This window comes from Drosophila bipectinata, chromosome XR (genome assembly GCF_030179905.1).
Source record: "Drosophila bipectinata strain 14024-0381.07 chromosome XR, DbipHiC1v2, whole genome shotgun sequence".
Lineage (NCBI taxonomy): Eukaryota > Metazoa > Arthropoda > Insecta > Diptera > Drosophilidae > Drosophila > Drosophila bipectinata.
This window is the reverse complement of record NC_091735.1, coordinates 18736710-18750684: the sequence shown is the minus strand read 5'-3', so window position 1 is coordinate 18750684 and position 13975 is coordinate 18736710. Positions and strand designations below refer to the sequence as shown.

The 13975-nt window shown below is 42.3% G+C and overlaps 2 protein-coding genes across 2 annotated transcripts; one reads left to right on the top strand and one right to left on the bottom strand.

Moving 5' to 3' along the window:
- Positions 1-1748: 1748 nt before the first annotated feature.
- unc (uncoordinated) lies at positions 1749-7216 on the bottom strand. Its single transcript, XM_017253606.3, has 4 exons — positions 4193-7216; positions 3448-4132; positions 3224-3392; positions 1749-3163 (listed from the first exon to the last, which is right to left on the bottom strand). Exons 1-4 carry the CDS (start codon positions 6956-6958, stop codon positions 1822-1824), a joined length of 4962 nt encoding a protein of 1653 aa, XP_017109095.2. The 5' UTR covers positions 6959-7216; the 3' UTR covers positions 1749-1821.
- A 926-nt stretch (positions 7217-8142) lies between these two features.
- Positions 8143-12815, top strand: LOC108133609 (NEDD8 ultimate buster 1). Its single transcript, XM_017253607.3, has 5 exons — positions 8143-8411; positions 8485-8660; positions 9655-10113; positions 10186-10983; positions 11039-12815. The coding sequence occupies exons 2-5, from the start codon at positions 8541-8543 to the stop codon at positions 11504-11506; spliced, it is 1845 nt and encodes a 614-aa protein (XP_017109096.2). The 5' UTR covers positions 8143-8411; positions 8485-8540; the 3' UTR covers positions 11507-12815.
- Positions 12816-13975: the final 1160 nt, after the last annotated feature.

Sequence of the window (13975 nt, the reverse complement as noted above, 5' to 3'; positions counted from 1 at the left end):
GCATTAGTTAAAGGACAAGATTCCTCAGGTAACGCTGTCGAGTTTTTAAGGCACTTGAAAGTCAAAAACCCCGATTTTCGCCCAAAATTTCAAGATATTTGTGTTCAGTACATAGGATACACGTGTCAGATCCTTTGAAAATGGAGTTTTCCCCTATAGGGTCTACAATGATGGCTATATCTTTCCCAATTCTCAGCCGATTCTCAAGCGAAGTACTTTAAATAGGTTCCTTATGAAAGTTGGTGTGTCATATTATTCTGCCACAAATAGAATACATAGAAAATCGCAACTCTCTTTGTCTAATAACACCAAACTTTTGCCATTTCCGATCAATCATTTATATGGCAGCTATAAGATACAATCGGCCGATCTCAGATGTTCTGACTTACATATATACTGCGTGCAAAGGAAGGTTTCAAGACGATAGCTTTAAAACTGAGAGACTAGGAGGTGATCCTGATCAAGATGTTGTGTTATCCTGTTATGCGTCAAGCTGAACAGTTAATGAAAGAGTTGGTTTTTTCCATAAATTGGAAATGGTGGATTTTCGGGAAAACTTCATAAAAGGAATCAACATTCCTTTTATATTTTTGATCAATATGATGATAATGAATATCGAATATTTCCAAAACAAATACAGTTTTTTTAGTTGGATTCGAATCAAGAATAATTTTTAAAATAAATTTTTGAAATAAAAATCATAAATAATTATTATATTTGATTTTTATAATGAAAATCTCTGAAATGTACAGTCCCTGCTCCTCGGCTATCCCCAAGCATAATTATGTTACTTGAGTTGGGGCAAAGTTTGTTGTTTTTTATTGAAAACACAAAAGTTTGAACTGAGTATTTCATTTTTTCGGTCTTTGCTAAACTCTTTTCTACGTTCGATCGAGATGAGGATGGAGTTCCTGATCGTAATTTGGCGGAGGAAGAAGGCTATGGCTGGTGGTTCGATCCTGGCATGAAGTGTGTATTCTAGATTGGTTATTCCTTTTGTTTCATCTCCAACTCGACATTTCTAAAATAACTAACTCGAAATAAATTATAAATTCTTGTTTTCATTGCGGGATCTGGTATGTAGCTACAAAAATAAACTCATTTCTATGTACATTCGAAGGAAATATTGAAGAAAACAAAAAGCCTTTTAAAATGGTTTTGGAAAATGAAACTTTAAGGAATATTAAAGACTATAAATATGCATAAAAATGCAATTTCTTTAATTTTTTAAATTATAAAGACGTCAGCTAGATAAACTGTACTCTTATATTTTTTATAAAATTTGAATAAAATTTCTAATTTTACTGGAAATATCTAAACAAATCTGAACTCTCTAACTCTAAAAACACCGAAGTTATAGCATCTCCAATCAATCAGTTATATGGCAGCTATAGGATATAGTCGGTCGTTCCATTTTTTATACTGCGTGCAAAGTTTCAAGTCGATAGCTTTAAAACTGAGAGACTAGTTTGCGTAGAAATAGACAGATGGACATGATCAAGAATAAATATACTTTTTAGGATCGGAGATGTCTCCTTTACTGCGTTGCACACTTTTGACCAAAGTTGTAATACCCTTTGCGAGGGTATAAATTTCAACAACAAATCCTCTTTCTTATAACTGGCCACAATGTTTCCCTAAAAATACCTATGATAGAGCTATGACACCAATGTGTCCTTACCCTACCAATGTGACCAAATCTTTATACGCAAATAAAAAAAATTATCCAATCTTTAAAAAAAAAAAGCTTAATTCGAACTATTTTATTTAAAATTTAAAACATATGTATATTGTTTGTTTTTTAAGATTACGATTTTTTTTTCACAGATTGACGCGCTTCCAGAACTCCTGGCTGAAGGACACCTCCGGCGTGGTGTCGGGGCCCATTACGGCATCGGCCACCAGATCCTGGAACGCAAGGGCTGGGGATTTGCTGGAGAGACTGCTGGGCGTGGAACTGGAGGTGGAGATGTCCAGGTGGAGGGCCGGAGGACGTGTAACTGGGGGTGGGGCTTTCCCTGGAAGGTTAGGAGTGACGGACAGAGAAGAAATTGCCGGAAGATGAGGAATACCAGCTAGAGTTGACACACCAGGAAGAGCACCCACACCAGAAAGAGAATCCAAACCAGGAAGAGATGTCACAATCGGAGGAGCTGAAACCGGAGCCGTTTGGGGACGTGGAACAGCAGATGGACCCAGACGGAGACTCTCTCTCAATCCCGAACCAGCTGTGGGAGCACTGACAGGACGCACTTTACTCGGTAGTGGCACAGAAATCGGATCCTTGTCGATTCCCGAGCCACCAAAGAGCAACTGCATCTTGGCCATGGAACGTTGCAGCTTCTGGCTGGGAGAGCCCCTCTGAAATGGAGCAGCCGAGGCCAATGGAGCAGTTCCATCTGCCAAATCGAAACTGGAACTATCGCTGCTCGAGTCCAGGAGGGGATTGGGTTCAGAGGTCAGGCCAAGGGCCTCCTTGGCGCGTCGGAAGAGCAGGCTCAGCTCCCCGCTGCTGCGACTGCTTCTGGAATGGTCCAGGTCAGTGAGCGAGAGGAGCGGTTCCCGCTGTTCCGACGGCTTGAAGGGCAGTGCTGGACTCTTGAAAGACTCCGGTAATCGTGGCAATACTGGAATCTCGACTGGAGGTAGTGGTGCCAGCCAATCCTCTTGCTTATCCAGAAGCTGATCCTGCAGCTCTGGCTGCTCCATTCTGAGAATCCCTGGATCCTCTCGCTTGTCGTGTCGGATCTCGCCCAGCAGCTTCTCCCTCGCCTCGGCAATGGCATTAGTGAATGGATACTTATCCTGCTGGCCATCTTCCGGTTCCGACAGCCACAACGGCGAGGAGCGCTTCGAGTCCACCATTTTGGGCAGGATGCGATCCTTTTGCAGATCCTCCAGCTGCGCCACACTGATGGCATCCTCCCGGCGCACTTTCCGCTGCCAGTCCCGGTAATGGTCCAAGGATCGATTAATCTGCTCGCGCTCCCTCTGGCAACTGGACCGGAGCTTGCGTCGCGCTTCCTTCTCCTCGGTATCCCGGCGCGGTTTCTGGGGACTAGACTTTGGCGGCGTTTGGGGCTTGGGCTTGGTTTTCTCCAAGTAACTGAGGAAGCTCTTCTCAAGGAGATCGCTCTCCTGTTCCAGCTGCAGCATCCGATTTCTGGCGGAGATTAAAATAGGAATGAGAGGGAGGATCTATCGAAGGGTGTGGATAACTTACTTGGCACTTTGGAGAGCCTCCTCGAAGCTTGGAGCTTGAGAAGATCGAGTGGTGGTGGTGGGGGGCGGCGGCATGGTGTTGGTGGCCGCATTCTGCATGGCAGGGCGGCCAGGATCAGGATCTCTTTGGTTGCTATTTGTAGGAGGAGCCATCACAGGAATGACTGGGACTGCAAGACATTGAAGGATAAGACAAGACCTTTTACAAAAAATGACTAGACTTACCAGGATCTTGTGAAGTGCGAGCTGTTTCTGCGATTTCAAGACCTCCTACTCTAGGTGGACTCTCATCGGGACTTCCTGTACTACCTGTAGGACCTCCAATAGCTGGCACACCTACGCCACCTTCTACCCTTGGTGGACTCTCATCAGGACTTCCTGTACTACCTAAAGGACCTTTAATAGCTGGCACACCTTCCAAGGCCGGTAGACTTAGTCCTGCAGGACCTTGCATAATAGCAGGATTGGCGGAATACCGAGACTCTATTGGCATATAGCTGTCATGACCCGCAGAAGGCACCGCCACAACCTGGCAAGGATAGGTCACAGCAGGATAGACAGTATCGCCGTAAGGATGTCGGACATGCGGCGTCACAGCAGCTTCTATGGCAGCTCCTTTCGGAGCGAGACTGCGGTTGGAAGGACGAGCGTGGGGTGTGGAGACGCCACTGGAGGACACTAAGCTGGAGGAGATTATCGAGTTCCAGTTGCCAAAGCTCACGTGGTTCTGGTCGTTCCACAGGGGCACGATGCGAGTGGCCTGTTCGGCGGCCTGCTCGGTCTGTTGGATCTTCTCGGAGAGGATCTGGTGATGCGACTCGTAGTGCTCCAGCAGGCGGAAGATCTTCTGGACGAGGTCCTTGGCCTCGGTCGAGGAGTGCGAGTCTTGTTCCACGCGCTTGCAGAGAGTCTGAAAGGATAATCAAAGGATAATCATAAATTTTAAGACTTCTCAGAAAGGACTACTTACCCGCCAGGAGCTCTGGCGCCTGCTGAGCCTCATCATCTCGGCCTGATGGCGCAACTTCACCTGGTAGAGCTCGTCCAGCCTATTCTTTTGCAGCTCGAGGGCCTTGTTCAAGGACAGCTCCACCCTCTCGAGGAATATCTGGCCACTGGTGCTGTTCAGCATTTCGTCGATCCACTGCTCGTAGGATTTCTGATCGTGGTTGGATTTCTGGAGAGGATCCTTATACACCTCCCGGGAGCTGGCTTGGTTGCCGGCATCCTGACAGGTCTTCCCCTCCGTTTGAATGATTGCGGTCTTTAAGTGGGTTCTCCTCTTGGAGGTTTGAGTGGCTACACTCCTGCCGGGTGTGTCCTTTTGCTGGGAGAAGTCTCTCCGCTCCCGGACAGGGTCCTTCTTCTCCCGCAGCTTCTCTCTGACCTTTTCTTTGTCATGTCCCTTATCCTTATTCTTATCCTTTTCTTTCTCCTTCGCCTTCTCCTTTTCCTTCTCCCGTTCCAGTTTCTTCTTTTTTTGGGCCCTCTCGTGCTGCTCCTTCTGCTGCCCCTCCTGGAGGCCCATGAAGTGTCCGTGAGTGAACCCCTCCTCGTAGCCAATGGCGAAGCCCTTGTTCCGACCAACCGCATGCTCCTGCTCCATGGACAGGTTCAGGATATTGCCCAGCAACTGCATGCAGCCACAGAACTCGCCCGCAAGGGCCTCCATCCGTTCCACGGACACGTACATCCTGCTCTGCGGCTGGCTGGCCTTCTTATGGAGCTGATCCAGTGATTGCCGGACTACGGCCATACTGGAGAGCTGCTCCGGATGAAGGACAGGCATTCGCGGAACCGTGACATTCTCGACGGGCAGAATGATGGGCCCCAGATCGGAGTACACCACATCCTCGTGCTTTTTTGTTGCCTTCTTTTCGGGTGGTGGTGGCGGCAGCTTGATGACCAGCTCGGCGGGATTAAAGGACTCGCCGGCGCGGGTGAGACGCTCACGTTCCCGGAGCTCACGTTGCAGTAGCTGCTCGAAGGAACTGTGCGAGATCACCTCGACGGGCGGCACGCAGGACTTGGATAGGTGGCGGAGCTGGCACATCAACTGGCCCAACTGGTGCTCTACGGCGTGCAGGGCTTGGGAGACCCGAGGTCCTAAAAAGACGCTCCTCCCATCGGCGCCCACAAAAAGATCGGTTTCCTCGGCCTGGAAGAGGCGACTGGTGTCCACCTCGGGATGCCTCTCCAGGATGGTTGAGGGTTCTGTCTGGCAGGAGGATGTTACGAGGATAATGGATGGCACTGTCTCCTCTGGTACAGGCTTCTCTGACTCCGGCTGTGGCTGTGGCTTCTCCTTAGTGGCCTCCCTTCGCACCTCCACCAGGGACCTCATCAGAGCCATGAGCAGGCTCTGCGTTTGTCCCGCCAGATTCTCGCTATAATGCGCCTCCACCAGTCGATTCAGTTCCAGGTCCGCTGGCATGTCCTCGCCGCCCATCACCGCCGTCATCACCGCCTCGAGCTCTGCTGTCTTGAACGTGAACTCCGGTCGACTCTCAAAGTTCGGCAGAGCTTGGCGATGCGGCATCTCGCTGCAGAACACAGAGAGGGTAAAGTGGCAGTTGTGGGAGTGCAGGAACTCGGCCACCAGCGTGTGCAAGGACAGGGCCAGGGGAGAGAGGAACAGGGCATGGGATTGAGCCATCTGGAGGCCGGCTGCCTTGTTGAGGAGCTGCCCGAGGGCGGTGTTGTTGAAGCAGTTGATGAGCTCCACGCGGAGGTGGGAGTGCATTTCGCGGGCGATGCCCTCCTGGTCGAGCCACTTGCGGAATCCCAGCTCGAAGTCCTGCTCGGAGAGTTGCGATAGATCCTCCAGTTGGGTCCTGAGGCGTTCGGCTCGGTACTCGCAGTCGGTGGCTTTTGGATCGGTATTTAGGGGCTTGGGATCTGGATTAGGGGGCTTGGGATCGGGATTTTGGGGCTTGGGATCGGGATTTTGGGGCTTGGGATCGGAATTCGGGGCCTTCTCCACGGGCTGGTTGGTTGGAGTAGGTTCTATGGGTGGGATAGGGTCTTCCTTTTGCTCCACTGGCTCTTTAGGAGGTTCTTTCTTCGGTTCCTCCTTCGATTCCTTCTCTGGTTCCTTCTTCGATTCCTTCTTCGGTTCCTCCTTCGATTTCTCCTTCGGCTTCTCCTTCGGGTCCTCTTTCGGCTTCTCTTTTGGGGGCTCTGGCGGAGGAATTACTGGCTTCACTACCGATCCATGAGCTCCATGAAATGCTCTACCACCTGGGCCTCCTTTTCCTAGATATCCTCCTCTAACTCCAAATCTTCCATAGCCTGCATCTCCCTGAACTACTCTGGCATGAGCGGCTGCGTGATATAGTCCTTGGACTCCTGGGGTTTGAAAGCATGCTCCATGGCCGGCTCCCCCATGATATCTTCCAGCCTGGTATCCGGTATAAGCTCCAATCTTGCCCGATCGAAATCCCCCCGGATCGTACTTCTCTCTGGGATGAGTGATCCGGTTCTTCGGCGCCTGATCCCTCTCCAGCATTCCGGCGATCTTGCGATGTTGCCGCACCCGCTGAGCCGCCGCTGCTGCCGCCGCTGTGGCCGCCTTTTCCCGCTTCAGTTGCTCCTCCCGCTCCCGCATGGCCGCCTCGTGCTTCCGCTCCCGTTCGCAGAGTATCCCACCGCCGACGCCCGTCATCCTGCCCGCATCCTTCTGCTTGGCCCGAAAGGATGCTGTGCTCGTTGTGGCCCCCAACGGACGTGTTTTCATCTTTTCTATTTATACTTTTTTTTATAGTTTTATATTTTCATTTAAATATTTTTTTAAATTTTTCTTTTTTTTTAAGGATCACAGGGGCGAGGCTGGGATCCTGCCGCGTGTGTCCTTTGGAAGCGAATGAATGAATGAGCGATGTCCAGGTGCCGGGCACACTCACCACCACCAAACCAAAAATAAACAACAAAAGGTAAGTTGTAATTCCAGTTTCCAGAGCTTGACAGGTGAGTCGATGGTGACCCTGGAGCGGGGTTGGGGGTTAGACCTGCCACAGGGGGTGGGTCGTCGTCGGGTTCTCGAAACTCTCGAAAATAAACTCAAAAACAACTAGAAAAACATAAAAAATACAAGGGTTAGTATGGAGGATCTAGGGGTAGGTCTAGAAACCATAATACTTTATGGAACGTCAGTTGTCGGTGTTTTAAAAGAAGTGTTTTGAAAACAATGAGATCTTATAATTATTATAATATATGGTCCTATAAGATAAGATATATAAGAGTTTATAAATAAGTTAAAATAAACATGTATTTTTTCATTAAAATTGTTTTAAAAAATGAAAGAATAGAACCCAAATTTATGATATTCCCAAGTGAGGTTTTTCCATTTTTATCTTGAAAGTATAATAGTTTTAAGTCTGTAAAAGTATTATTGAATTAGAGAAATTTTTAGAAAAAAATAAATTTTTTTAAGTAAACAAACATCTTAAATATTAGTCTTTACTTATTAGTAATTTCAAATCGTATATTGACTTGAAATATCCAAAACAAACCTTAAAAAAGCCCTTAAAAAAATAAAAGATTATCAACCAAATTTACATATAAAAATACTCCTTAATGTTAAATTAATTCAAATATATATCCATTTTTTATTTTAAAGAGTTTTAAATATGTTTATGTTCCCCGGATAAAATGCATCCATTTTCCCGCTCAAAAATATGATTTTTTATAGACTAAAAAAATATATATTAATTTTCAAATAACCTTAAATATAAGCCCATATATTATTAAATTAATATAAACAAAAAAATCTTAAATATACGCCATTTTTTAAGTGAAATTTAATATTAATCAAAAATAATATATATTATTTCCATTTTATCCGCAATAGTTCCATCTCTAGCGCCCTTGTAGCACTCAGCTATCTGTCAGCCATGCATGTGTATCACAACCAAGTAGTCGCTGCCATAAAATTATATTTGTTTGTAAACAACAACAGCAACTGTAGAATTTCGTCAGGAAATTAGAAAAATTTAAAGTCATCCGATTGCATAAATGAGCACAAATATATTCCAAAGATATATTCGATACACTGTCTAGAGGACACAACCCACCGAACACTGTAAGAGACCGAGGGAAAGACAAGCAGCGTCTTTGTTTTGGTTTTCACGAAAAAAAAACATGTGTTGAGGCGTAGAAGAAGAAGAACAATAACAACGCATTTTCCACACGTACGTACTACTGCTGCCTGTAAATCATTGAGTTTTCCTTTGTGACGTGTAACATTTCCTTGGTTCTTTGCAGTTCTTTGGGATCAGCAACAGTCGTAATATTTTTTGGAACAAGAAGGAGCTGCCGTAATGTCGCAAATCGACAATATTTTCATTCAAGTGAGGGCTCGTTTGCGCTCCGAGGGCATCAAGTTGTGGGAGGAACCGTACTATTCCGAGGATTTGGGCAGCATCGAGGCGGCCATGGAGGTGGGTTAAGGGCTTTTAGTAACTACAAGTGATTAAATATTGTCTGGAAGAAACTAGTGAAGAAACTAGAAATCTATTTTTAAAGTCATTGTAGTGACTTGCATTTTAAGAGATTTTGTTTCTTAAAATGTCTTATAAAATATGTATTGTGTATTATTATTTTTAAATGTTTTAACAGTAAAAGTATTTAAAAAAAAACCAAAAATTTAAATGATTCTTAGTAGTTTTTCAGCCTTTTCAGTATTTAATTCTTAATTATGCTTGTGGATATTTTAAAAATATAGACTTTACATCTTTATATCATTATAATACCACTCAAGAAAATACCACTAAATATTTATATAATTATAATACCACTCAAGAATATATTTTTTTTTGTATAGTCAATATTTAAGACTATAATATAGCAGAGTTTAGTAAAACTATAAACCAATACCTTGAATCTAAAAAACCACAAAAACATTAAGGCTTCCAAATAAGTTTTCTTACAAGTCTTTCATAAAAAATTTGTACATATAAAACCTTAAATATATCTTGTAATTAAAATATAGAAAATTCATAAAATAATCTATAAGTCTTTAAAGTAAGAACGTAAGAACGTATAATCTTAAAAGTAAGAACGTTTTTATAAAACTAGTTTGAAAAAGTTGTAAAGGTTCTTTGCCCAAAAAATTTTGTTTTAAAAGTAAAGAAAAAATTTACAATATAGTATAGATTTTTAAGAAAATAATATAAGCATTTAAATTTGTTTTTAATTATCTTCAAATGATCGCTTAACTTAATTGAAATACATAATATATTTAACTTTTAAAGATAAAAGTTCGATATAATTTTCAAAGATAGTTTTTCAATCTTAAAAACTAATCTAAATCGAAATTCTCTTCTTATTTTTAGCATATCTTTTAAATATTTAATTTATAAATCCCACCATTCATAAACATTTAAGCTTCCCATTAAAAACCAACTAATTTTCTAATATCTTTCCAAAAACCAGAACCTAGCCGCTAAGTACTCTGACTACTTTGGCATTGCCTCCGATCACTGCAAGTGCGTCCTCACCGAGCTGCAGGACAATGCCCTCCGAAAGCTGGCTGCCCGCCAGGAGTTCTCCGTCACTGGAATGGCCACCTTTAAGGTGCGTCGAATTGACAATCGTGGCGGCACCACCACCATGCTGGACATCAAATGTGACCTCAACTCTCTGGGCTCTGATCTTCAGGCCGCCATAGCTGACAAGTTGAAGCTGCCGGATGCCAATCATGTGAAATGCATTGCCGGTGGCAAGATGGTGGCCTCCAATGTCACCCTGTCCGCCCAGCAGCTGAAGAACAACCAGCAGTTGATTGTGATTGTCGGCCAGGCCGATAACCGGAATGGAGCACTTTACGAGAGGATCAATCGAATCAAGAAGGATGTGGAGACGGTGGTTTCGTCGGATAATCAAATGATGGAGGTGGGTTGTTGGTAGGATATTCATATCCGGTAGTTTCTAAGCTGTATCTATTGTACTAAAAATCCCCTCTAGATGGAAGACCAGAATGGCAGTCCCGTCTTCCTCCCACCCGCCGAGAATCGTGCCCTGCTCATGGGTCTGGGCTTCTGTGAAAAGGCACGAGCTGCCATGCAACGCGAGGACTACGAGGAGGCCCTGTTGCTGCTCCTGGAGGCGGATGAGCGGTTTGCCACTTGCAACTCACAGTTCCTTGAGTCCGTTGACAACTATGCCCTTCTCAACCTGGACATTGTGTGGTGCTATTTGTGCCTCAAGAACGTGACCCAGTTGCCGGATGCCGATCGTCGCTTGGGAATCTGTGAGAAGAGCTTCAAACGGAGCTATGGCGAAGGCTTCAAGAGACTGTATTCCCTCAAGGGCAAAGCCTGTCCCGAAAGGGCTCTCATCATGCGGCTGCACTTGCTCCAGGGTGTGGTCCTCTTCCACCAGAATCGTCGCGACGAGGCATTTGAACGCTTCGAACAGGCTTCCGCCTTGTTGGGGGAACTGAAAGTCAACGAGCACGACCTAACCACGCTGATGGAGATGGGCTTCGAGCTAAGCGAGTCCCGGCTGGCTCTCCGGTCCTGTTCCGGTTCCCGTGATGTCGGCCAGGCTATTCAGTTCATCCAGGAGCGTCGGCAGCAGTTGAAGAATGCCCGGAAACAGTCCAAGGCGGAGAGATCCATGCAAAGGAAGTACAATAGATCCAAGAACAAGGACTGCGATTGGGTGAATCCTAGGAGTATTTGCACGCTGACCGAAATGGGTTTCGATCGTCGATTGGCCAAACTGGCGCTACAAAGAAGCAACAACGATGTGCCACAAGCGGTAAGTAGAGGATTATGGTCCAAAAATAATATTAATAAACTCCTGCCCCCTCCAGGTGGAACTCCTGCAGACCCAGTTCGATGATCTGGTGTCTGCCTTGCCCAGAACCAGTGTCTCTGCGGATGACGATCAGCTGAAGCATCTCCTCCATTTGGGCTTTGAAGAGACCGCCGTACGGGCAGCCCTCGAAAGCACCCACAATGATGTGGAGAGAGCCATTGAATTTTTGCTACGCTCCTTCCAAACTGAAGAGGAGCTCAAGGAAACCATGGATCGAATCCGAAATCTATCAATCCAAGAGAATGAGCCCTCTACCTCCAGCTCTAGCTTGAGTTCAATGTCGCCACTATTGTCGCCAATTATGAACTCAGTTCTACGTCAAGCTCAAGAAGAGATAGATGCCATGCAGGCCTATCAGCGTTTCAACTCGGACATCAACCAGAATGATCAGGACTATTTGGATTTGCCATTGGTTCTGGAAGAGCAACTCCTGGCAGAGTATCGTCACCTTCTAGAGCAGTAAGGTTCATACATATTTTTTGTTTTTTTGTAACTAAACCGGTTTCCTATGGAGAGATAACTGTAATCATGACTTGTATATTGCAAATCGTTGTTTTATAATGGCACTTAAGTGGCATTCATTCAACTACATAGCCCCTTCCCCTATTTCTCGTATTTGCAAGATTCATGAGTACGAGTTCTATTGACAACTGGAAAAAATGTGATTAGCAGCTGCCTTTTCCCTTCTTTTTTTTATTTTTGCTCTTCTTGATACCCTACACTTGAGGTTTTTGGATTTCTTTAATATTATTTGAAAGGTTACAACTTAAATGATCTTTTAGTTTATGCCTATATCTTTTTAAAGGTTTAGTTTTCTAGACAAAAATAATCATTGTACCCCTTTTCCTAACTTTGTCCGCCTTTCCGCTAACTTTTTAGTTTATAACTCTTAAAAATCAAAAGCTATAAAGTTCAAACTTAATTAATTTTTTGTATCCTTTAAAAAGGACATTCAGTTTTCGTCTCGACCCGAACCTTCATTTCTTTATTTGATATTTTCTATCTATAATAAACAAACTTGCTAGCTTTAGTCTTTGGCAATTATTTATTTTTAATTTTTTGTCGCTTGACTCTCGACCCGGCTTAAACGGTGGCTTTTTTTGTTGTATTTCGACGGCCAACAGAAAGCTGAAAAGCGGCGCTTGATTGGCTTTAAGGCGTGACTTTGTGGGGGTCAAAGGGCAATCGTAAAAATTATAAACATTGAATTTTTTCAAAATCAATTTTATTTTGAATTGGATATAAGGTTTCCCCAAGGGCTGATAATAGCTTTTTCACAAAAAAGGGATATACATTATGGAAGACTTTGGAGTTTTATTAATATTGGTTTTTGTTATCAATAAATTTTAAATTTCTTATATATTTTGTAAAGTTTTTTTTTATAAAGTTTGAAACAAAAAAAAATGGTTTATCTTTCAACATTTTTTGTTATAAAGTTTTCTGTTTATGTTTTTGGTTTTCTTGAAATGAATATTCTATCCAACCACTTTATGCTTTTTAGTGTTTGTTTTAAAATCACATTTTGCTTTAGTTTTTTTTAGTTTTAACAAAAGTTTATGGTTTTTGATTCCTAAGAAAACATAATTAGTTTTTCTTCTATTTTTTCGTACTTTGGTTATTTTTAGGAATTTTCTAAAATCGTTTTTTTGATTTTTATAAAAGGCTTCCAAGGAACATTGTCACAAAATATAATTAAGCCAAATATTGTAAAATTGGAATGTAAAAAATATTGTTTATTAAAAATAAAAAGGTTTCTGAATAAAAGAAATGAATTCAAATGATTTTTTATTATACTGTTTAATTAATAGAATTATAACTATCTTATAAAAATATACCTTTAACATATCCCTAATAAATCCTATTAATGAGTTTCAGTCTTAAATTTAAACTTTGGGATAGCTTACATTAAAATGTTAATTGAATTTTGAATGAAGTAGCTTAGATTTGAGTTAAGTATATATATTTCTGTAATATGTACTTTAAAACATGCCCAAAAGTCAAATTTAAATTTAAAATAATCTCATTTGCTTTTTGTAACTTTTAAAACAAAGTCATGAGACACTAAACCACGTTTAACCTTTTTCTATTTGAGTGCGTTTACCCAATAAATAATGATATTTTAAAAATGTTTTATATATATATATTTTTAATGGAAATCAACAGTGAATGAACCTTAAAATAAATGACACCCAAAATGATGTCAGGTCAAAGTACAGGTAAACTTCATTAAATTAAAATATATTAAATGTAAAACATATATAAATGTTGACCTTAAATATTGTTTTAAAGTATTACAAGACTTAAAAACATTTACGAATAACTTATTATTAGACTCTATATTTTTCTAAAAATATTAGTATGTATTTAATAACACATTTATATTGCTGTTTCTATGGAATAATACCTGTTTTAAAAAATCGCTATATGGCTCATGAATCGAGTAATTGAAAAATTTTATTTGCAATTTCTTTGTATTTTTAGAACTAAAGCCTTTTGGTTGTTAATTATAATAATAATTACTTTGGCTATTTTTTTTGTAAGTTGGTTATTTGCCCCTTTGGTTTTTAAGATAGTCATCGCTAGTTTGCTGGCTCTTGTGTTCTTTAATGCCAATAAACAATTTCATAATTCTTAATTCTTGAGCGTTTAGTTTTTGTTTCTTTCTTTCCATTTAAAATTTTTTGTTTTGTTGACCATTTTTTATTGTTACGATTTTGGCCATAATGACTTTGGCAATTATGCGCAACTGATATTCAGCCAGCGATACTTTTTGGACAATTTTTTTTTGCCAGTAACTGAGAATCGGAATGGTTCTGGTTCGCATAATTCCCCTCCCTTTGAGAGGGGGGCACTGCGGATTTCTGGAGGTACCTGGACTTGGTCCAAGCAAAGTCTATATTTAGTTTCTTTTTTTTCGTGCACTTGACAATTG